Below are 24848 nucleotides of genomic sequence, written 5' to 3'. Positions count from 1 at the left end.
CTTTGACATTAATATTATTGCTTATTGGTTTATTTGACTTTATTTAATTTTCTATATCATTTAAATTTTTCCTCGGGAAAATAAAATCATGCTAGTTTTGATATAGGTATATGTAATTACTATGAAATGGTTTACTACTACTCTCTGTATTGAAAATAACCTGTTATTTACACATATTTGAGCCATTGAGGAACATAACCAAAAAAAAAGTGATCAAATATAAAACGATAAAATTTAGGGCTTCCTTATTAGTATAATTTTAAATTAATATAATAAATGTCGTCCCTTTCGTGGTTCTTGAGAACTTTCTATTTCATTGGCTGTTGTAATCAAAGTGAGTCAAGTGACAAGTCCTGTATTCTTCTTTCCGGGCATGTAAAAATTTTGAAAAAATGCTGTCTTAATATTTCCAGTTTTGTCAAATGTGATAATAAAATAACATTCGTGTGAGACGTACCTATTTTTTTTACTAGGATCCAATAGAATTATTATGGACATTGAAATACAAACTTTTTTTAGGGAATTGGTGGAAATGAGGCACCAACAACATCAAAACACAACTCAGCATACCCAGAGGTACGTACATCAAGAATGGTTACAGACTGAAAATGAATTGACGAGAGAACGAGGTCTTTGGGGGCCCCCAGAGCCTTGCTACCTAGACAAATGGATGTTAGATATGACTGAAGGACCACACAGGATGAGAAAAAAGACTATGAAAAACGATTTATTTTATTTACATTATCCTTACAGGCCTGAACATGAAAAAGGCATGTTAAAGTACAAAGTAAGTGGTAGTATTAAAAGCATAGTTAATGTTTTACAATACAATGAAAGAGAAGGATATGTAGTTATTTTATTCGAATAATTAAATTATTTTTGGAACTAGGTTAAAGTTGAACGAAGTCCATTATTTGTTTTAATATTTTTATAAGGTTTATCTAAAATAGGACAATTTTCCTAGCAGTTGTAGAGACAAATATATCAATTTTATGTTTCTAATAAACAAATAATTTCAGCATAAAATGCATCAATAAAGATGTTTGCATTAGCATTATTGCAATTAAATTGACTAAATTGTATTAAGCAACTACTATCGGCTGTTGTTGGCACTGACAACTTAGCAACATTCTGTACAGAATTTTACTTATGGAACCAAGCTTGTTGTAGTATTTCTTATATAGAATTTATGAAAATTTATAAAGAATATAATATTTTTAGGTAGCTACTAGTTATCACAGTAAAGAATATTTTAATGCAATCCAGTTAAGAAAACATATAGGTGTTAGTGGGCTTAGCGAACCAGAAAGATCTGATAGTGTAATCGAAGAGCCTACTCCATTGCCTTTTACCCCCACCCTTCCACAACTTGCACGATTGAAATCTGATCCCGAGGATCAGCAGGAAGACGGTGATGCTGAAGAAGAGCAGTCACCACAGCCTGATAACCAAACCCTTTTAAGATTACTTGATGAAAACGAAAAGGTAATTAGTTAGAACATTTTTTTAATTTTATAAATTGTGTAAATTTTAGATTACTTACATGTTCAGATGTGCAAGGATTCAAGGTTTAGATACAACAGAAGGATTGTTACTGTTTGGTCAAGAACACTGTTATGTTGTGGATGGGTTTACGTTATTGAAAAATAGAGAAATTCGAGATATTGAAAGTGTTCCACATAACACGAATGAATATGAACCAATCTTACCTAATCCAGGTTCACCTCGAAGATCCAGGGCGATGAGACAGTGTTCTAGATTCTCTTATGATGACATCAGGTATTTATAGCTAGTATAGCATACATACGACAATAAACTAAACAAATTTATTTTAGAGAGGTACATAAACGGAGGTACCTTTTACAACCCATGGCTTTGGAGGTGTTTTCTGGAGATGGTAGAAATTATCTGTTAGCTTTTCCAAGAAAAGTAAGGAATAAAGTTTACCAAAGATTTATGGCTTTAGCGACTGGCATTGCTGACAGCGCCCAACAGTCTGTTGCTGGTCAAAAACGAACTGCTAATGTTGAACAAGCAACCAGTTTGTTAAGCAATCTTATAGGAGAAACGAGTGTAACACAAAGATGGGTGGTATGTTTTATATACAAATTCTAATAATAAAAAGAAGATATAAGCTTGACAGCTTACATCTTTAATAAGTTGATATCTGTGTAGCTGTGTAATAAAGATATCAGAACTAGTGTCATTTTTTGAAAACAATTAGGAATTTTTCGTGAGTTCCCGTTTGATCAACGGTAACAAGAAATCAGTTACCGGTGCATTTTCGTGTAATAGCGTGAATATGATGACGTCAATATCTATAAAATGGGAACTGAATTTCTTACCGGTGTCTAGTGGAGAGTTACTAGCGGTTATTGCGATATAACGAAAGTAAGGTTAAAGTAAAGATACACACCTAAACCCAAATCGTGCAAAAGAGAAAACGAAAATGGAATTGGAAAATGACGAAAACGTTCAAATTACTTTGAATTATTTAGGAGACGATTATACAGTCCTTACAGATCTGCAAATAGCTAATATTTTATTGAATGGCTTAATCAAACATGCAGTATCATTTTCTATTACTGTTTTCAATAGATTATGAAATGTTTCTTCATAGGAAATAACTAGAAAAATACATGTTCTTGGTACGGTATGGTATCTATCCAACCAAAAGTGATGGTCAATTACATGGCAGATGTGTTGTTCTCTAAATATATAAAATTTTCTGTGGTATTGCTGCCTTGCAAAATTGTTCTCACTTTCCACAGAGCTATCGAAAAGGAAGTCTTCAAAGAGTAAAAATTAAAAAAAAAACATTTCTCCGAAAATTTCGAGAAAATACATAACCTGAAAACGAAAAACAAACAACCAGTTATTTAGAGAAAGCGAAGAGAAAGTGGCCTCCAAAAAAAAATTATATTGCCGATTTTGATACTTTCTTTCTTAAGTGAAAAATATGTCCGTCATCGATCAAATGAACTGTATTTGAGATAAACTGCACTTGACAAGTATATTTGGTAACGCCATCAAACGTTTGATCAAATTCTTCCTAGTCCCGCGTGATCGCATCGTCCTCTTTTTGAAGTTTTAATACACTTAAAAAATGTACACTGAGGAAAAAATTGTAAAAAGGTCTAATTTGAAACAAGTAATGCAATAGTTCTATCTTTCTTGTTCTACCTTTCTTATATTAGAATTTAATTAGAAAATATACGCGACAGACAGTATGATATGAGACACAATACAGGTATATGAAAAGGGAATGAGTAAGCGACAAACGCACAAAAAGTACAAATACAACTTTGCCAGTTAGCCGCACCGAATACAATTCCCTAATGCGGATCTTCATGTTGATACATTTCGCATTATGTGGATCTTTAAAAAGATCCGTATTGCCCATCTCTAGTGCACGTCGTGAATATTCAGGGGACTTCTTAGTTTCTGCCATTTTCATTGTGAAGAACAACAAAATGCCTTCTAAACAGAATTAATGCTGTACGGATCTCAAATATCTTAAATTAAACTGCATTACTAATACTTGAATAAATGGAGGAAATGAAAAATGTCTGCAGCCACATTGTCATCATACTGTGCTAAATTGTAGGGATTTTCAGTGTGACATTGTGGTATGTCTGTGTAAATCACCAAAATTGTCAACAAAACAATACGAGGTTTGATCCAAAAGTAACGGGAATTGTAAATTTTCTCAGAAAGTATTTATTTCATCTTCAGTTTTTATCCCATCTGCTTCATAATAATCCCCCTGTTAAATTGCATACTTATGCCAATGTAGTTTCCAGTTTGAGAAACACTCTCTTTAGGTAGCGTCTTGAGCACGGTTTGCGCATTTGCCTTTATTTCATCTATTGTTGAAAAACATTGTCCTTTGAGTGAGTTTAAGTAATAGGAAAAAGTCACAGGGGGGTCATGTCCAGAGGGGGGGGTGGTTACAGCACCACAATGGTGTTGTGTTTCACCCAAAACCCATGTGTTGTCTTTCGTGTTCTTGTCATTTTCTTCTAATTGCTTCACGCAAATTGTGCAAAATTTGTAGGTAGTACTCTTTGTAAACTGTACAACCGGGCAGTAAAAATTCATGATAAACTATTCCATTGTTGTCGAAAAAACGGTTACAAGAACCTTCACAATTGACCAGATCTCGCCTCATCTTCGATGTAAAAATGTGGAAATCTAAAACAGATTTTTGAATTATCACATTAGCGATAGAAAAAAGTTAAAGGGAGGTTAAAATATGCAGTGCCCATAGTAGGAAAAGTGGACATAATTTCATTTTTGTAGGTTTTTCATATTTAAGGAAAAATAATTTTTTTTTCTCCCCATTCAAATTCATAAATCTACAAGGAGTGGATAAGATTTTTTTACATGATAAGCACTCTTAATCGCCACTTATTTACTTGCACACTTATGTGACAATTAAAACTGGTTTTAATAACGCATTTTTTAATGTTGCATCTTTTTTGTATGTTACACAAATTAGCTCTTCCTCTTTATTTTAGAGAGGTGAAATATCAAACTTCCAGTACCTGATGTATTTGAACACTCTAGCTGGAAGATCATATAATGATTTAATGCAGTATCCAGTTTTTCCCTGGATTTTAGCCGACTATGACTCTGAGGAGTTAGATTTAACAGATCCGTCAACTTTCAGGGATTTTACTAGGTCTATGGGAGCACAAAGTCCTGAAAGATTAGAACAATTCAAAAAAAGATTTAAGGTAAATACATCTTAATAAAGTGCAGTGTGTGATAACAATAAACATCTACACATTAAATCTTTTAGGAATGGGATGATCCCCATGGCGAAACTCCTCCATATCATTACGGAACTCATTATTCTAGTGCGATGATAGTGTGTTCGTATTTAGTTCGATTAGAACCTTTTACTCAACATTTCTTACGATTACAGGGAGGTCATTTTGATTTGGCTGATAGAATGTTTCATTCGGTTAAAGAAGCGTGGTTATCTGCTTCAAAACACAATATGGCTGACGTTAAGGAATTAATACCAGAATTTTTTTATTTGCCTGAATTTCTGTGCAATTCGAACAAATTTGATTTGGGTAAGTTTGATGATAAAATCAAATTAGTAACGATGTATAGTAATTATTTTTGATTAGGTATTAAGCAAAGTGGGATTGGTCTTGGAGACGTAGTGCTTCCTCCGTGGGCTAAACAAGACACTAGAGAATTTATAAGGGTGCACCGGATGGCACTGGAATGTGACTATGTTTCACAAAGCCTTCACCATTGGATAGATTTAATATTCGGCTGTAAGCAGCAGGGCCAGGCAGCGGTAGAGGCTGTCAATGTTTTTCATCATCTTTTTTATGAAGGAAATGTGGATATTTATAAGTAAGTCTCTTTACCATTGTTAAATAACAATAAATTATTGGTAAATGTGCACATATATTTTAAACTGCAGTACAGTTTACTATGTAGAACATGTAATTAATTCTAATATAAGTATGCATCACATTTTAATAGAAAAAGTATTGAGAAGCTAGGAATCTTTGACCTGCCCTTGTTGTTCTTGGGCTAGGATCTGTGGGGGCAGATCTGCTATCAGAACATCTGTATGGGTTCACCGTGATGTTGATATCAGTTTTTGATGTTTCTCCTTCTTGCTATTCCTATCCAACAATGGTTTTGGCAGCACTATCTGTGTAATGTTATTCATATGAAGCTTATAAACTCGATGTTCGATTGTTTACATGATTTTCAATACAAGTGTTGTGGTTTGCAGAAAACAGTCAGTGCTTTGAAAATAATTTTGTACTTGTAGGAAATATTTTATTTTATTTAAGGCTCATTTTTACAAAATGAATATACATATTTTTTCCTACTTTAAATTTAATATTCACTATTTGTATTATCGAAATCGCGATTAGGCTAATTGGTAGTTCAGTTACATATGTCATTTGTTATTTTGTCACTTGTTTGCAGGATAAAAGTAGGTTTAAATTTCAACGGATCAAATTAATACTGATAACCAATAAAAATCGATCCTAGCTGTTGCACTAGGTGTTGAGAGTATAATTCAATGCCGATAGGGGCATATAGCCCTCGGAGTAGTTGTTTCTCACAACACTAGCAATTAAAACATTGTCTTCGCCCTCTGTGGATGGCAGTCGTGCAACAAGTACCTGCAATATAGCAGGTCGCTTCCTACTGTAGCCATTTGAATGGCACAGTTGAAAGTCAGCACGACAGATGGAGCCATTTGCGCTCCTCCGTACAATGTATTTCCTTGTCGTTACAATACGACGCAAAACAGCTGGATTGTTCATTGGTTGTCTCACCTATGACACACTGATGAGGACTAATAAGTCCGAAACCGGTCTGTGCCTGGTGGGTTAAACTGACGAACGATCTTAGCTGTTGCACTAGGTGTTGCGAGTATAATTCAATGCCGGTAGGGGCATATAGCCCTCGGAGTAGTTGTTTCTTGGAACACTGGTAATTAAAACATTGTCTTCGCCCTCTGTGGGTGGCAGTCGTGCAACAAGTACCTGCAATATAGCAAGTTGCTTCCTACTGTAACCATTTGAATGGCACAGTTGGGAGTCATCACGACAGATGGAGCCATTTGCGCTCCCGCGTACAACACACCAATAAAAATCAGTTTTAAAAAATCTTCCTTACCATAAATTATAACAACTTTGACAGGTTGTTGACTTAAACGTATTATGTAGTAACTAACTGTTGAAAATGATAATTTTTATACTGTTATTGAAAAGCTAATTTAAAGAACTTTTCAACAAATCTACATATTGGATCTTCAAAACTTTTTTAGAAGTTTGTCTTGGAAATTACTTTTCTTTAACAAATAGACTTACTACAGCTGAATTAGAAAATAAATCAATTTCAGTTGCTAAGTTTTTTAATAATTACCTTTGGTATTTACATAGTATTCGAATATACAGGGTGTCCCATAAGCACATGATCAAATAGGTACTGCGACATTCTTTGGCTCAAAAGAAGATGATCTGACCTAATTCCGATTAAGAAAAAATGTCTAGCTCCTCTGCTATTGATTAAAAAACTATGAATGCTACAAGATTTTACCAAGAGCACGAAAAGTTCGAAAAAGGACTAATGAATCAATAAAAAAAAAATGAATTGATTCCAGCTACCAAATGAAAAGTTCTGGTAATTCTTGTACCAAGACACTTAAAAATTTACTACTTACCCAAGGTGGATGGACACAGTTGCTTCACCAAAACATGAGCTTTACTCAGGAGCAAGTTTCATTAAAATCCATAGTAACATTCTCCAGATATTACAAAAAACATTATTTTTCAAGAACTTTGACAGTCAATAGCAGAGGAGCCAGACATTTTTTCTTGATGGAAATTAGGTCAGATCGTCTTCTTTTGAGCCAAGGAATGTCGCAGTACCTTTTTGACCATGTGCTTATGGGACACCCTGTATATTTATTAAAATGCTCGATATCCATTTTCCATTTAAAAGATCATCGATGGCGTCATAATTTCAACAGGCATCTGTATACATAAAAGCATTGTAAGAGAAGAATAATGAATAATTAAACATGACATATATGAGCATGTAGAAAAAAAATTACCCGACTTTTTATTGAATTAATGCGTAACTTTACAGATATACTGTATATCGTATGAATTTTTATATTTCTGTTTTTAGTATTGATGATCCTTTGAAGAAAAATGCTACTATTGGTTTTATAAATAATTTTGGACAAATACCAAAGCAACTTTTCAAGAAACCTCATCCTTGTAAAAAAATGGGCGTAGGAAGTAACAGAACGTCTGTTATCGATACTGGATCCATTGTCCAAGCTTTCAGTTTACCACAACCTGAAAAATTATTCTTCCATCACCTTGACAATTTAAGGCCTTCATTGCAACCAATTAAAGGTATGTAGCCAAAACTTTAGTTTAGACCTATAAAAATCGTCAATTTTCAGAAGTCAAAAGTCCTGTTGGACAAATTCTTCACGTAGACAAAACACTTCTGGCAGTAGAACAAAATAAGGTGTTAATGCCGCCAACTTTCAATAAATATGTCGCATGGGGCTTTGCTGACCATTCCCTTAGGATAGGAAACTATGACAGTGACAAAGCAGTATTCGTTTCTGAAAGTGTTATTCAAAATAACAGTGAAATACTGACATGTGTATGCCCATCTCCAAAACTCATAGTGACTGCAGGAACAAGTTCAGTAAGTATTAATACTAATTTCGTTTTTGCAGACAAATTGTAATTATTTTGTCACAATATTGTTAAGTAGTGAAAGTTGTCATTCTTACACATTTACATCAAAATCTTATCTAACATGTTCGTACTTGCTAACCAAGTCATTGAACTAAACTAACTAAACCAAACACATGAAGAATGGTTCCATGATCTTTCTAAATCTATCAGTTGTTGACTCTAACAGTACTTTACAGGCTCAATATTGGGAGTTGAGAGTAAAAAAAAAATATAATTAATTATTAACTGCCCAGAAATTCTGCAGCTTTATACGTATCTGTTTTTTTTATAATTTTAGGTTGTCACTGTGTGGGAATATGAAGCAAGGAAAAAATCCTTAAGCATAAAACACAGCCTCTATGCTCACACAGACGCTGTTACTTGCCTCGCTGCGAGTCCAGCCTACAATGTTATAGTCTCGGGTTCAAGGGATTGTACCGCAATTATATGGGATCTATCTCGCGGGGTGTTTGTAAGACAGCTACGTGGTCACGCCGGTCCAATAGCAGCCGTGGCAGTAAATGATTTAACAGGGGATATTGCAACTTGTGCAGCTACTTGGCTGCACGTATGGAGTATAAATGGTGATGAGTTAGCCAACGTGAACACTTGCGTTGGAAGAGCCGATCGTATGCAACAGATTTTATGTGTTGCATTTTCACAAACCCACGAGTGGGATCATCTTAATGTGATTATGACTGGTTCAACAGATGGAGTTACAAGAGTAAGTAAGAAAAAATTGTTTTAGATATTCAGTGCGCATACATACTTTGCCATTTAATATTGCCACTAATGTTCCCTTAGAAAATAACATTAGTCATCTTGGAAAATACATATACAGTAGAACCCCTCATATCCGACCTCGGAATATATCCGATTCCTCAGGATATCTGTTACCCCTCCCACCTTTCTTGAAGCAACGATTCTGTGAACCATGACGACAGGCGCGGCTAAAGAAAGATTAAGTACATTAAAACAAAAAAATATAACTGATTTTTTTAAATGAGTTTACATATGTATGTACATAGGTACCTTTGTGTATGTACTTACATTCATACTTATACACGGCTGGCAATGGTACATGGTCCATCTGCCTTTACATGAGAGTGACAAAGTAAAGTAAAGAAATCCGTGCGATAGACGAGGATGCCTATAGCAAAGACTTTTCATAATCTGAATAGTCACTCCGACTTCTAACCAAGCGCATTCCGAAACGGGCGGTGACAATTCAGATTATGAAACGTCCTCAATATAGCCAGCTTTGTCTATCGTAGGAATTTATATGACTTACTTTGTCACTCTCACGTAAAGACAGATGGACTATGTGGATTTTCCATCCGTGTATACAGTGCTATTTTCTTAAAACTTTATATAGGCCAACTTTTTTATTTGAAGTGATGGACTAGTACTTCCAGATGCAAAGTTGTAGGGAATAACTCGATTAAGAAAAATTTACAAATAATTCTTTCCAGTGTTGCCAGATTTCTGCAGTAGTACTAAAACGATATTTTTTTAAATGGCAACACCCTATTTCTTTAACATAATTTGACAAACCTTCAAATTCTATATATAGAAAATGTTATGTCACATTTCTTTATTGGAGTAACCATTTTAGAACAATCGGCAAAAACAACAAAATAATCTGAAGTCGGCAGGAACTAAAAGAAGGTAATAGAGCTGTAGGTCTTGGAAATTAAACAAAAACTGTGGTGTTTTAAAGGAGCCATCATTATTGCACTATCATTGTGTTATTTGACAAAAAAAAGTAACGTTTTAATTCAGTTGCTAGGATGAATCAGTTATTTAATCCACAAGAGAAAGTTGAATGAATTTTTTTTCATGTTGGTGGCTTAAGTTTACACAACGTGTGCGCTGAATTCCACGCAAGACATCCCAATAAGCCTCTTCCAAATCCGGAGTTTTTAAAATATAACTTAATAAAACTAAAAACAACTAGTGTATGCTCAAAGATCCGCAAAAGGCTCAAATCATCTTGATAATAATAATAATGATGGCTTCTTTCAAACAACACAATTTTTGTTTTATTTCCAAGACCCACTCTTACTATGTTAGCTTCTTTCAGTTCTTGCCGACTTCAGATTATTTTTGTTGTTTCTGCTGATTGTTCTAAAATGGCTACTGCAATAAAAAAATGTGATATAACATTTTCTATTTAGAAATTGTAGGTTTGTGAAATTATTTAAAAAAAATATGTTGCCATTTAAAAAAATATCGTTTTTGTAGCTACTACAGAAATCTGGCAACACCAGAAAGAATATTTGTAAATTTTTCTTAGTCAAGTTATTTACTAAAACTTTTCATTTGGAAGTATTAGTCTATGACTTCAAATAAAAAAGTTGACCTGTCAGGTTTTAAAAAAAATAGCACTGTATATGTACCAGAATATTTCTGTTCACCCATCCATTTTTTTTCAATAAACACGTACATTTACATATGTATGTACATAAATACTCGTTTATCTGCGTTTTTATTCATTTTTTGTTGTTCCACGGATTATCCAATCTTTTTTGTACTGATCACACTCCGGTCCCGTGGGTGACGGATATGAGGGGTTCTACTGTATTTCAATATTTAAAAAATTATATTTATTATTTCAAGATAGTTGAATCTGATAGTGATAGTTTAAAATGTGTTGATCATAAATTAAATCAGCAACTTAAAAAACCTTAAACTAAACTGGGTAAAAAGAGATCTATATTAGAAAGTTAAAATTTTATTTGACACAACTAAACCATATTCATACTATTCTCTTAATAAAATACTTTTAATAAATATGAATAATGCATAATTAGAAACAAAATATTGCCGCATGTATTTAAATTTTACTACTACAAAAAATTATGTTTAAGAAATTAAATCTGTCTTCATTGTCAACAGTTCTAAACATATAACTTTTTCTTTGTTAATTTTCCGGTGTTAGGTGATTTTTTTCCACTAGCAGCAGCCATACATGTAGGTAGTTAATTAAAGTGACAAAAATAACGAACAAATTTACCATAAGCAACTCGTAGGAGTTGTGCTTTCAAGCGCCGATGATAATAAAAAAAGTTACTTAATTTGACATAAAAATATTTCTATATTTTCATATACTTACAGATAAAATTGTAAAAAGCAAGTTTTTAACCTAGGAATGAAAAATTAGATGCATCACATAGATTTTGATATTTTAAACAAAACATTTATTTATTTTTATTGAAAATTTTATTATTTATATGACTAACCCAAGTTTCAAGCATGTGACTAGTTCTCATTTAATATGTTTTAACTTGTAAGGGAACACCAGTGAAAATGTTAAGTAGCACACACTGGGGTCCTTACAAATGTGAAAGGTTCGACATATTTTCCTTTCATCGGTAACCACTGATTTTAAATTGTAGATGTGGTCCATAGACTATGTACAAGTGCCAGACGAGGACAGTACAAATACCTCAATCCAAAAGTCTCCAATAGAATCTAAGTCTCCAAAATCTCCAAAATCCTCAAACGAATCAACTGTTAAAGCAGCACCTATTCATCATCGTCTTGTTAAACAAATTAACGTTTCTAGTGACAGTTCAGGGTTGTGTCTTATGAAGTCTGGTTCTGAAAGTAGCCTTTCTGAAGATAATACAAGGCGGTCTTCAGTAGACAGACAAAGGAGTGACGAAAGTAGTAGTAAAGAATGGAGAAGTGAACAGCAAGATGAAAAAGAGACTTGCAGTGATACTGAAGAAACAGCACCTCCTGTTGCTCCAGTGAGAAGAAGAAGGTCCAGGATTCATGTTAGTTTTAGAAAAAGTGAAGGTTTGTATTAAATATATTATAACTGTTTAAAATTGTTATAAAATACAGAGTATTACAAAAAAATAGGTCAAGCTGTTAACCATAGATTCTTTGGATGACAATAATATAGGACTTTCCTCATGCGGTTTTTCACTTTGGTGCCTTTTCAAAACAGTATCAAAGTTATTGAATTTTGTCTCGAACCAACATATTTTTATGTAATTTTGATTAAGAAAATCGAAGCATGAACAGTGAAAGGGAAAGAGAAAGGATATGATGTAATAGAAACTTTTTGTTTACGATGTGCTTAAGACAGCATTCTTCAAAAAAGAATTGGTGTATTTTAAAATATTAATAGTTTTTTTGTAACACCTCTATATGAATATTTTAGGAGGAAATAGCGCAGACAGTGTAAGTTTAGACGTTGATGATGGATCAGGTATGAGAACGAGTAAATCGGACACCAGCCTAACAGATTCATTTGTTATGGTCTCGGAGGCAAAGAAAAGGACTACCAATCCAATGAATTCTCTTAGACCTGGTATTAATACTACGAAATGTTTCTATACAAAGATATTTTCAATATTTGTTTTCAGGTTTTAAATGGCAAAGACAGCTTGTATTTAGAAGTAAATTAACGATGCATACAGCCTATGACCGTAAAGACAATGCCGAACCTGCTTCAGTAACAGCTTTAGCCGTGTCCAAGTAAGTGTAATATCTTGTTTACAGGGTGTATTTAAGGTGATACGAGTTGCTTATAAATGTTTCAAAATTGATGAAAACTGACCCTTCGTATTTTGTAATCTTCATGTTACTGACAATGATTTAGGATATTTAGGTAGGTATGTTTTATTGATTTAACAATTAAATATGGTAGAACATAGAGAAACCATTACTTGGTTTAAAACACGTAGACATTTTTCATGTCTTGTAAATCCATAAATATTTATTTTATGGAAAGCTAAATAATAAAATTCAACAGTTTTTGCAGAAAAGGCATAGAAATAATACAGTTTTAAAACACAAATTACCTGACACGTTTACATAATTCGCTGAATCACGAATGAAATTTTGAAGTTTCTCAATAATTGAGAAAATTTTAATAGCATGACTCTGAAAATTGGTAGTATTGGGTTTTGATGTGAGAATTACGAATTTGAAGCTTATTTTGACATTGCTCCAGAGGGCGCTAGTTTCGCCGTATTATTTAGGTAAATCAAAATATTTTTTTATCTGTTGAGCTATGCTTAAAAAAGTTAAAAATCTAAAAGAACGTTTAATTTTACATAAAAAATGTACTATTGTTTAGGTCGACTAATTTTATCGGTTTCTGTTTGCATTTGCAAGATGAAAATAAGAATAACAATTATTGACAATAGTAAGAATAACGAACCTTAAAGCAAATGCTGGAAGTGTCCACCACCTACCTCAATACATTTTACTATATACTCTCTTAAATGTCTGAATATTAAAAAAAATTCCCTATTATTTTTAAATGTATGCTACTTGTATTTTCTGCCCCAACTCCTCAACAGAATTAATTTCTTCACAATACATCCTTCAAGTTTGACCGTGCTGAGAAGTCCAGAGGGTTTAAGTCTAGACTTCTCGATGGCCAAATAAATTCACTTCCACGGCCAATCCACCGATGAGGAAAATGTTCATTTAAATACTGGCGTACTGGCAAGGCAAAATGTGGTGGCACACCGTTGTGCATAAACCACATACTCTTAAAGCGAGTGGTACATCATCTAGAAGCTCGTTTAAATTATGTTGAAGAAAGTTTAAATAATGAGGTCCAGTTAGATTGGGTGGTAATTCAAAAGGTCCTATGAAAAAACCAGAAATTAAACCACACCAAATATTCACCTTAAACTCATGCTGAAAATGTCTTCCTTTTACAGCAAGCGGATTTTCAGAATCCCACAAATGATTGTTCTTCTAATTGAAAACTCCCCGTCTAGTAAATGTCGCCTCATCGGTAAATTTTGCATATTTTTATATAAACTGAGTAAATCTTGTAAATCTTAAGGCAATAACTGCTGAACCGGAGTATAATATGGATGGATCATTTCTTTTTTTTAAATTTTACAAATGGATCATTGGCTTACCCCCTTTGCCGCACTTAACCGACGAGTACTCATACCGGAATTTTCCGAAACACAAATTAAAATGTCCACCTTTTTGGTCGAAAAAATCCAGATTCACCTAAGCGGTTGGAAAGATTTTTGAATAGTTTTATAATTAGGTTGCAATCTATTTGGGTACAATTGTACATATCATCGGGTCGCCGTAAGTCCATTAAAATTAGCCTGAGCAAAAACACAAATCATATCACGCATCTCACTGTTGGAAAAATTATTGTCATGGCACTTTTTGATCACTAGCTAATAATTTTGCACGAATAATAAGGGCCAAATTCAGAGATTTCCCTAAATCTATACTAACCTTTCACTCATCTCAAACTTATGCTTCACTCAACTTAGGGTGCCCTAATGTCATTCTCAATTCTGGTATTCAGAAATGTGTATAAATGAGTCACTAACTTGAGTGTGCATCAAACCACAAATTACTAGACAAGGAAACAGTTGGCTACTCAAATATTACCAAAAATATGTCATCAGTAGAAACCTAATGTCACAATATTTCTTTATTTTGAATTTGAATAACTGACGTTGAAAATATATACATAATAAGTTACATTTAAATAATAAATAATGAAAATCAAAAGGTCTAATTAATTATCCAGGTAAAAACGATCCTCATAATATTCCAAGTAATAATTAGTTAGTAGTTAGTAATATTTAGTTCATTATCTTACTATATACTTCATATAGATTAGAATGAGTGACAAGCAATCATTTATGAGGTATGCAACAGAAATAATTTTTAAAAAATAATTATAATTTATATAGCATTCACATATAGAATATCCTTTATTGAATACCTGGACTTAATTATTTGTAAAATATAAGTACTGCTAGAATATTATGAAACCACAAAATTAATAAATTAGGAACATATAAGCACACGTCAGACACCACTAATATGTCACTAACCTAGCACTCATTTGTGAGGTCGGTTTGAGTACGATTTAAGTGACTTATTGAATTAGAATTGTTTATGAATACGATTAGGGTGAGTTTAGTACGAGATAAGTGTGAGCAGAACTTTAGTGAGATCTATGAATTTGGGCCTAAATCACAGGCACGCGAAATACACTAATATTTATTGACATGAAAATTTGACACAAGCCTACTTAGAAAAGAAATAGCAATATCACCGCCTGAAAGAAAACCACCACATAATGCATTGCAACTGTTAAATGCAAATACATAACTCGGAAACCTAAACAGTACATTTTTTATGCAGAATTGAATGTTGACAGAAATATGTTTTGATTTACCTAAATAATACAGAACTAGCACCTTCTAGGAGCAACGTCAAATAAGCTTCAAATTTGTAAGGCTCACACCAAGAAACCCAACACTACCAATTTACCTTGCAACGCCAGCGCCACTTTTGATTTTCTTTTCGTCTCCGGAATGTCTGCAAAACATTTTCCTTTCAGCTTCCTTTTCATCCAGGTGAACAAAAAAGATCACAGGGTGCCAGATGAAGTGTGTAGGGTGGGTGAAGAAGGGGGCCATGCGGTTTATCGCCAAGAAATCATGCACAGAGACAGCTGTGTGAGTTGGAGCTTTTTTGGGCAAGGGGAATCCGTGGTCTTCCACTGCGAGGATTGTTGCTTTGTCTCTGGGTCGTACTCTTAACACCGCGATTCATCCCCGGTGATGATTTTGTTGAAAAAGTTCTCGTCCACTTCCAGGTGGCCCAAGTCACTGCAAGCGGGGCACGAATTTCGCCACGATTCGTCTCATTTGCAAATCTATGGCTAAAATGTGTTGCAACGAGCTCCACGAAAGACCAGATAGTTCAGCAATTACATCAATAAAATGCCTTCTATTCTTGTACATAAACGCTCAAAATTTTTCCACGTTTTCAACAGTTCTAGACGTAGAATGCCAACCCGGGTGTTGAATGTCTTCGATTGATCTCACCGCATTTGAATCGCGAACACCACTCATACACTTGAGTTCTTTTCAAGGCATGTTATTTATAAGGTGTAGACAACGTATCAACCGTGTCCGATGCACTTTTACCGAGCAGAAAACAAAATTTCAATGTTCTCAAATACCAACCATTTTAAAAAATTTAAGAAGTCAAAATAGTCATTGCACAAAAACTGTCTCGGGGGCTACAACTGTCTCAAGCGACGCCATTTGGCAGGCTAACTCGGGAGGGGCTACATAACACCCATCTAACGGGAAAGTCTGAACTACAAGATGGGTGTGCGCAGCTAATTTTGTCCGGTTAAATTAGTATTCATTAGTCGTTCATGCAAAACCATGCTATTTAGATTTCTGAAGTATTACTAAAACCAAGTTAATTTTTTTGCTTCAACACCTTCATTTATTTTTATCATAGAATGTAATAGGGACATTTGGCCCATTCCTTATCAGGCTTTTGATTTCACAAAAAAAATTACAACTATCGAGTATTTTTAGGGACCACCGATCCGTATATGTCGGGGATACAAGGGGCAGGGTCTTTTCATGGAGTGTCTGTGATGTTCCTGGGCGGGCGGCTGATCATTGGCTGAAGGATGAAGGGGCAGACTACTGTGCGGCATGTAGCATTAGGTTCACTATATATGAACGAAAACATCATTGTAGAAACTGTGGTCAAGTTTTTTGTTCCAAATGTAGTAAATTTGAAAGTGAAATATCCCGACTACGTATTCTAAAACCCGTTAGAGTGTGCCAGAATTGTTACGCCTCATTAAAATCAGAACGTTAAAGATGAATTGCTGCATTCTATTTATTAACCGTACCACAGTATGTATTAGAAAATGTTTACAAAACGTGTATAGATACCACTGTAAATTGATAAATAGGTTTAAAAAAAATTATATATAAAAGTTTATACATTGTTGTTATTGTTTTACACTTTAAAGGTATCGTTAATTGTATTTTATTATATTTTATTAATTTCATATTTATTGTAACTTTTTATTTATTGTTATATGTTTTTAACCATACCTAATTTTGTATTTACTTTTGTGATATTGTAATTTGTAAGTTTATTTATAAAAAAATTTTAACTGATAATAATTTGCACTAGTTCAGATAAAAACTGTTAATGCATAAAATACCAATTCTTTAATAAACATTTCTGTTAAATAAAATAATATTCTGAAACGGTCGAAGTCGATATAAGATAGAATGAGACATTTTGATGTTATCTTTTGTTATTACTTCAATCATTACCACTTACATACAGTGCCATGCTTCGATTACAAGGCTAAACAAGTACATAACAAGAAATAAACTTATTTTTACAATTGTTACATGAAGAAGTAACCAACATCTTGGATTTTAACTCATTGTTTTCATCACCGAAGTTACTTGAGCAGTTACCGCAAATTTTAAAATGCTAAACTTTTTTTTTTGCGGCCAATATCAACTTCAATTAAAATATTGTCCTGCTAAAAAACACTAAATTTATTTTAACTAGTGCAAACGGCCAGTGCGATCGTTTAATTGATCATTTCTCGATATTTTTGCAGATTTGTAGGCTGCTTAGATTTTATTTTAAAAAAAAAATTAATATATATCCAATTTTTGATATTGTTAACTTTTAAATTGTTATTAATTTATTTATTTATTGTGATACTGATCATATCTTAATGAATATTTGTGTAATTATTGAAAATAAAAACCTTTTTTTTTGTGGAAGAATTTTTATAAGCTTAGCTAAAAGTATTAATTTGTCACAGAGCAATATATCTTTAGAACAATAATATTTGTTGCCTGTAAAATATTGTGTTTATATACAAAGCTAGACTGCTTCTATGCAAAGATGAGAAAAAACTAACTCCATTATATGATATTATTTTTGTATCCAATGAGGACCGAATTTGTTAGAAATTAGATGAGAAACAAAGATGTGCACAGGCATCTGTAGACAATATACATGTGCATTATTGTGCATTCCAAAGTATATTTCCGTATATTTGATAAATGTATGTGATATTGTAGATTCTATAGTTTATAGCAGGTGTAAATATGCCATGTCCTGATTATGAATAAAAATTTCATCCTGCTTTTATCTTTTACTTAACTAGATATTTTACAAAAATATTTAATATTTACAAAAGAAAATACAGGCCTACAACATAACCCAAATTTGAAACAAGTTTTTTCAGTTTCAATAATAATATTCGATTTTTTAATTCACAACCGTATGAACACACACTACCAGTATCTTAATAAACATATATTACGATTGGAATTTAAAGAAATTTCATGAAACGGAAAAATTCCCTATTTCCAAATATACAAAATTTCCTGAAAATTCCTTTCCTGATTGGTAAGTTGTGAAAAAATTGAACCTCGAATTACAAAGATATAGACATAGCAAGGATTTTTAAGTGGAACACCCTATATATTTTTGTGCATTTAGAATGCTTTATTACAATAATTATGGTGATATTTAATGGGTGTACATCTAATAGTAAGATACATATGACATTAAGTTTAATGGTTTAGAAAGACATTACTATTTCTTAGTCAATCTAACAGAGGATCAATTGTTTTTGTAATTTAAGCAATAGAAAATGTAAAAAGTTCCATTTTTTTGTACAAAATATAAGTTTCTGACGAACTATGGTTTTGTCAAAAAAAAAAAAAAGATTTTTAGAGCTCTAAATTCACAAGTATAATCTGCATTTTTCTTTGTTTACTTGATTAAACCCAGATAGTGATGCAGGAGGGGTTTAATCTTAAGTAAAAACCATTGGTAGGTACAGTCGGCGCCACCCAAATGTGAACTGCAATATTGTACCGTGTAATTTAAACTTCAAATCATAGTCGTAAAATTCAATAGTTGTCAAATATACATATATGTCACTTAGAGCAAACGTAATTAAATGTAAACAAGTAACGTGAAATATGCCGGAGCATTTAAATGAAGCGCATAGAGCAAGGGCTATAGCTAAATTAGAAGATAATTGGTCTTTGAGTGAAGTGGCTGCTGACTTAAATGTCAGTAAAAATTGTATATTTTATATTAAACAACGCTGGCGAGAACAATAATTACAAAGATCTATCAGGCAAAATTTCGGGAAGGTTTCCAGTGACGCGGAAGACAATGCCTTGGTCAAATTTATCCATAAGAATAACCTCTCTGTGTTACGCCACTAAAAAAAGTCTGATTTACTACGATAATGATAAATGATGATATGATAAAATGCATTCACATTTGGGTGGCGTCAACTGTACCTAACATGATTTTTATCACAATAAAACCCCATATGCATTTATCACAATAAAACTTGTTAGTTAGATGTGTTAGTATAATGACATGATTTAGTCAAAAATAAATTTTAAACATGACGTTTAAATAAAATAAGGGGTGGCACTTGTTTTTAATTGGTTAAAATAGCAGGAATTATAACAGTACTTTTTGAGAACTTAAACTTTTATTTAATATCTCTGAAACTTGTATAAACATATTAAATTTTATAGATTTATGTTATCTTAACAAAATGGGTAATCGCCCTAAAATTTTAAGAAATTGCCCTAAAATCAATTTGCACATAAACAAATAACTGATGTGGTAGGAGTAAAAATTTTTGTAACTTTTTTTATGAGTAGTTTCTTCCACAGTTTTATCTAAAAATTTTATGGTTTATAATAGATGTTCTATTAGACTTTGATAAAACATAGCCTTCGAGTAAAATCAATTTTAAAAATTATTGATCTGCTTGAAAATTACAATGGAATTTGTTGGTTTCTGTTTTTCCAAAGAGATATTGAATAAAAACCCTGAAGAACATACTTTCAAGATGTATTTCACCTATAGAAAACATATTTGAGTGACCTTTTTTTATGTAGAACTAATGATGAAGATTGGCAAGTTATAGGACTCCCTGTATATTTCCATTTGCTCAGAAATATAAACATAAACAAGGTTATATTTAACGATATGGACAGGAAAACTGGGATATACGAAAATATTGAAAATTTAAGAATTATGTATTTTCCTTTGCACTTAAAAATAATATGAAATATTCTGTAACAAAATTGGAATTAACCGTCTCCATGAGGTATCTATAATATAAACTACAACTACAGTACAGTTGACAAATCTATTTTTTTGTTCTCCAGTGAGTCTTTTCATATAATATTGAATCTATTTTGACAAATTTATATTTTTTAACATCAATTTTTCTATATAAATTAACATTTGCCGTACTGCTTCAGTAGATGAAAGTAGTTTTTCTGCACAAGTTTCTACATTTAATGAAGAAGATATTCTGAAGGTTGCTGCATTACCTTTTAAAGCTCTCATAGCATCTTCATCGGTTGTGTCATCTCCGGCAAATACTACTTTAACATTTTTAGACCAATTTTCTCCGTATTCATTATTTAATATTAATAATGCAACTTTTCCTTTATTCCAGTCTACCTTCGGTCTTGCTTCAAGTGCACAGTGTGCTTTCCCAACTTTAAAATTTGCATCTTCAATAATTTTTTGTGCAGTTTTTTCTATTTCATTCCTTAAATTTTCTGGCGTTGCTCTAAAATGAAATGTTAAGGAGGCTCCTTTATTTTCAATCCAAGCTCCATCTCTAACAACACTGTTTTCTAGTTTCTGGATAAGTTCATTAACTTGTCGATTAAATTCTGTTGGTAACTGATGAACGTATCTTGTTCCATTGGGATACAAAACCTCTAATCCATGATTACCTGCATATGTAATATTATCTATTCCTACCATCTCTTTTACATTATTTACATTTCTCCCAGATATAATTGCTACAAATATTCCAGACATTAAAGATAAGCTGTGTAAAACACTTTTAGTTTGTGGCGGTATTGTAGCTAAATCAGGATGAGCCACAATTGGTGTTAAGGTTCCATCGTAATCCAACAAAAGAGCTAATTTAGATGAATCTTCAATGTAGGTTGTTAAATATTCCTCATAATTGTCACACATTCTCTTGAAATATATATATTATGTATATATAAATAATACCTCTACACCTCTACTATCAAATGTAAAACACAAATAAAATTCCTGCTTCTTACCAATTAGCTCGTAAGGACAAAAGTCGCTAAACCTCTTTAACATAGATAACTCTAAAAGGTTATCAAAGTTATCAATATAAATTTTTAATTAATAAATAAAAACAACTATGAGCTTTATTATTACAGCAGTAACATAGAGCAGTAATTGAAGTATAATGAACGCGTTTTTCATTTTTTTCATTTGAAGAATTAGAATATATTTTACAAAAGCAGAATTTTACAAAGAACGATGAGAATGAATTCATAAACATAAATCATAATTCATAAATTGAATTGAAATATAAAAAATAATAAAATAAAGAACCACAGAATACAGAACTAAATAGAAAATAATCGATTCTGTGGATGTGTGGAGCCCTTAAGGCCTTTCGATTTGGCAAAAATAGTAGCTATCAGCAGCTAATAGCAACTTAAAACTTAGAGTTACTCTGAACTGATATTAGTTGCTAATAGGTACTATTTTTTCCAAAGCGAAAGCCCCCCATAAGGGATATGTGCTATGGATCGAGTAAATCTGGCATCAAGAAGTATGGTTATGTTATCCGAGAACTAATTGTAGACATTTTTTTAATATTTTAATAATAATAATAATAATAATAGTAACAGTTATTATGACATTAAATTTTAATCAGAGTCGATTTATAAGTTACAAACAAGTGAGAACTTGGTATGCCAACCTTGTTAAACCGAGAAAAAATGAAGCTCCATATAGGCACATAATTCAAATTGGCGATCCTACATTAAGAGCAACATCCGAAAAAGTACCAACACATTTGATAACTTCTCCAGAAATAAAATCTGTTATTGACCAAATGAAATTAGTATTCAATAAGTACAAATGTGTTGGACTATCCGCTGCACAAATAGGAATCCCGATACAAATATTCTTAATGGAATTTAACAAAAACCACGCCAAATTGTTCAACAAACAGGAGCAGAAGAATATGGAGATGTTACATTACCCGCTAAAAGTAAGAGTTATCATTTATATTAGGGCTGGGACATTTTTAAGTTTAGTATTCAAATAGTTACTTCAATATTTATTCAAATTATTACAATATTCAAATTATTTGAAATATTCGAAATTTTACATTATTTGAATAATAAAAATAATGCTCAAAATTAGGTGGTATGTAGTCAAATATTTGAATAATCCAGGAAATTCAAATATTACACTATTATAAAATGTAAAAAGGTCAAATGTATTTTAAGAGATCTGAAATTGGTAGGTATTTTCAAACAATTAATGTCTACATATACAGGGTGATCCGAAATTATGTGCAAAAATTTGAGGGTTGATTATTTAAACAATTTTAAAAGTCATTGATATAAATTTTTTTGATTTAAGCGCTTCTGGATTAGTTACGTTACGACTCCTTAAAAGGGCTGCAAAATATAGTTTTATTCAATTTTTTCCAAACTGTTTGAAATTAAGAACTGAAATTTGCCACGATATTTAGACTGCTGAGGCTTCTTCTAAACGAATATTTTTTATTCTCTTCTTATTGTAGGATGTTGAAATGAGAAGCTACTAGATATTGATGTGATATTTGAAAAAAGACTATGTGCGCTTATGGAGTCCTGAACTTCATTTTTTTTACTCAAAACCTCTTATCATTTATCAAAAAACTGAGAGGCAAAATGTTTCTAAATTTAACAAGCATTAACAAGGTCCAACAAAAAATGTGGAGGTGAAATTATTCGAATTTTCGAATAGTTACATTTACACTTATTCGAATTTATAGATAGTACCCAATAATTCGAATGTTCGAATTATTCGAATATGATTCCCATCCCAGCACTAATTTATATTTAGAGTGAAGTTTGGTTATAACAACATCCATTAAACAGAACAGAACAGGCAGAATGAAAATAATAATACTACTATTTAATAAAAATCTTGGTCAATAAAAAATATGGCAAAAAGACAAGATTTTTTCAGGTAATCTTAGTGACCTCTGCATTCTAGGTAAGAAATAATATTCATCTTTGGCTACACCAAAAACCGTTCTCTCAAAGTCTCACTGAAATATCATAAAAAAGACACCTTATCCTGATAAAATTAAATAAACATATTTTATCTAGGATCATGTCAAAAGAAATTTTTTTTATAATATAATTTGCAGTGTAAAAAAAAATTAAGTACGATTCATTCAATTTTGGGTACTAAGTATACAGGTTCGGAAAGTCCCCATGGTACATCGGCCGTTACGTGACAGTGATAAAGTAAGTCATAGAAATCCGTGTGATAGACAAGGATGATTCAAATAAAGACGTTTCATAATCTGAATAGTCAGTCCCACTTCTAACCCGAAACGTGCGGTGACTATTCAGATTATGAAACGTCTTCACTATAGCCATCCTTGTATATCACACGGATTTCTTTACTTTGTCGCTCTCATGTAAAGGCAGATGGACCATGTGGATTTTCCAGCCTTGTATATACTTTTATAGATTAAAGGAATATTGTGGAAAATTATCAGAATTTTAGATACATTTAGGTAATTAAAAATAATAAACTCTTCAGTTTTAGGTAGTTATAAATCCAGAAATAAAAATATTAGATTATACCAAAATCATATTTCCAGAGGCTTGTGAAAGTATTAAAGGATTTTATGCTGATGTTGCTCGATACCGATCTCTAAATCTAAAAGGTAAATTTAAAACGCCGCTCGCTCAACCTATTGTCTTCTTAAGATAACTTGGAGTCAGCACAGTAACGGAATCTGTTGGTTCACAGAACTTTTACACTTGGTCCTATTTTTATTTTTCTGTAAATGTACTTCCATCAAATGTATATGCATTTTTGTGTTAGTTTGATAATAAAAGAAAAAAGTAGATTTAGTGTAATATATTTATTGCAACTAAAATTATTTGGAAAAAAATATATGTGTACTTCTAATTTCATAAATTGTAGATAATAACAATTTCAGGATTTGATGAAAATGGAAATAATTTCTCAGAAAACTTTAATGGTTGGCTAGCACGAATTATTCAGCACGAAATTGATCACCTTAATGGAATCACATATACAGATGTTATGGATAGAAAAACTTTTACTTGTAGCTGCTGGAATGTAATAAATGAACGTGGGGGAAGAGTAGAATTACCTTACGGTCCACAATAAAGTAATTAATTAATGACTACTTAAGTGTAAAGTTTTTGAAATAAAATAGATATTGTAATAATAAATCAAAGTTTTAGTTTTCGTGATATTCATGTTCCATATTTTAGTTTAAGTCCATGTTGCAAATAAAAGGTCTGAAATAGAAAAAAATATATACTGTTATGTCTTAATTTTAATGGTTACAGCACGTTGCAATATTCGACTAGCAAAAATAAGAAAAAAATTAAACTCGTAGACCTACTGTTATAACCTGTTTTAATGTACTTATTAAAAACAAAAACAATATTTTGAGTCGAGCCCTCGTGTTTCAATTTTTCTAATGCATAATGGGTGCTAGGAATACATCTAATAAAGACGACGGAATGACAAATGATATATCAACGGTCTTTATGATGAAGCTCTATAATTAAAATTTAAATCTAAATTTTTGGCCCGCGACCGCGAAATTTAAATTAAGGTACCCACAAAATTCGTGTGGAATTAAATAATTTGCAGTAGAAAATAGGGAGATTTTAAGCCACCTAAAAT

At 32.2% G+C, this 24848-nt stretch overlaps 3 protein-coding genes across 4 annotated transcripts in view; 2 read left to right on the top strand and 1 right to left on the bottom strand.

Annotated features, from left to right (window-relative positions):
• The window catches only part of LOC108916252 (WD repeat and FYVE domain-containing protein 3), a 49046-nt gene extending 31994 nt beyond the window's left edge, over window positions 1-17052 (top strand). Inside the window, exons 21-34 of the mRNA XM_018722461.1 lie at window positions 520-787; window positions 1222-1485; window positions 1535-1779; window positions 1836-2091; window positions 4521-4739; window positions 4805-5084; window positions 5142-5376; window positions 7684-7916; window positions 7967-8220; window positions 8551-8976; window positions 11651-12056; window positions 12427-12576; window positions 12632-12743; window positions 16607-17052. Coding sequence (XP_018577977.1) covers window positions 520-787; window positions 1222-1485; window positions 1535-1779; window positions 1836-2091; window positions 4521-4739; window positions 4805-5084; window positions 5142-5376; window positions 7684-7916; window positions 7967-8220; window positions 8551-8976; window positions 11651-12056; window positions 12427-12576; window positions 12632-12743; window positions 16607-16898 — 3640 coding nt within the window. The 3' untranslated portion in view covers window positions 16899-17052. The remainder of the gene's footprint in view (window positions 1-519; window positions 788-1221; window positions 1486-1534; window positions 1780-1835; window positions 2092-4520; window positions 4740-4804; window positions 5085-5141; window positions 5377-7683; window positions 7917-7966; window positions 8221-8550; window positions 8977-11650; window positions 12057-12426; window positions 12577-12631; window positions 12744-16606) is intronic.
• A 3072-nt stretch (window positions 17053-20124) lies between these two features.
• LOC108916250 (probable trehalose-phosphate phosphatase 1) lies at window positions 20125-21294 on the bottom strand. The gene has a single exon (XM_018722458.1). The coding sequence runs from the start codon at window positions 21099-21101 to the stop codon at window positions 20295-20297; it is 807 nt and encodes a 268-aa protein (XP_018577974.1). The 5' UTR covers window positions 21102-21294; the 3' UTR covers window positions 20125-20294.
• Window positions 21295-21535: 241 nt separating this feature from the next.
• On the top strand, window positions 21536-24386 carry LOC108916251 (peptide deformylase, mitochondrial-like). Of its 2 annotated transcripts, none has more exons than XM_018722460.2 (3): window positions 21536-22164; window positions 23727-23847; window positions 24111-24224. In XM_018722460.2, the coding sequence occupies exons 1-3, from the start codon at window positions 21805-21807 to the stop codon at window positions 24131-24133; spliced, it is 504 nt and encodes a 167-aa protein (XP_018577976.1). In that variant the 5' UTR covers window positions 21536-21804; the 3' UTR covers window positions 24134-24224. The 2 variants fall into 2 exon arrangements, with proteins under 2 accessions (XP_018577976.1, XP_018577975.1); XM_018722459.1 differs by having other exon boundaries at window positions 21545-22164; window positions 24127-24386.
• Window positions 24387-24848: the final 462 nt, after the last annotated feature.

This window comes from Anoplophora glabripennis, unplaced genomic scaffold (genome assembly GCF_000390285.2).
Source record: "Anoplophora glabripennis isolate ALB-LARVAE unplaced genomic scaffold, Agla_2.0 scaffold1403, whole genome shotgun sequence".
Lineage (NCBI taxonomy): Eukaryota > Metazoa > Arthropoda > Insecta > Coleoptera > Cerambycidae > Anoplophora > Anoplophora glabripennis.
This window is presented reverse-complemented; position numbering and strand designations above follow the sequence as displayed.

Coding starts and splice junctions, on each gene's coding strand:
- LOC108916250 (XM_018722458.1), bottom strand. CDS start 21,101: ATGTGTGACAATTATGAGGAATATTTAACAACCTACATTGAAGATTCA.
- LOC108916251 (XM_018722459.1), top strand. CDS start 21,805: ATGACATTAAATTTTAATCAGAGTCGATTTATAAGTTACAAACAAGTG. Junction 22,165..23,726: donor TGTTACATTACCCGCTAAAA/GTAAGAGTTATC, acceptor CTTCAGTTTTAG/GTAGTTATAAATCCAGAAAT. Junction 23,848..24,126: donor CCGATCTCTAAATCTAAAAG/GTAAATTTAAAA, acceptor TAACAATTTCAG/GATTTGATGAAAATGGAAAT.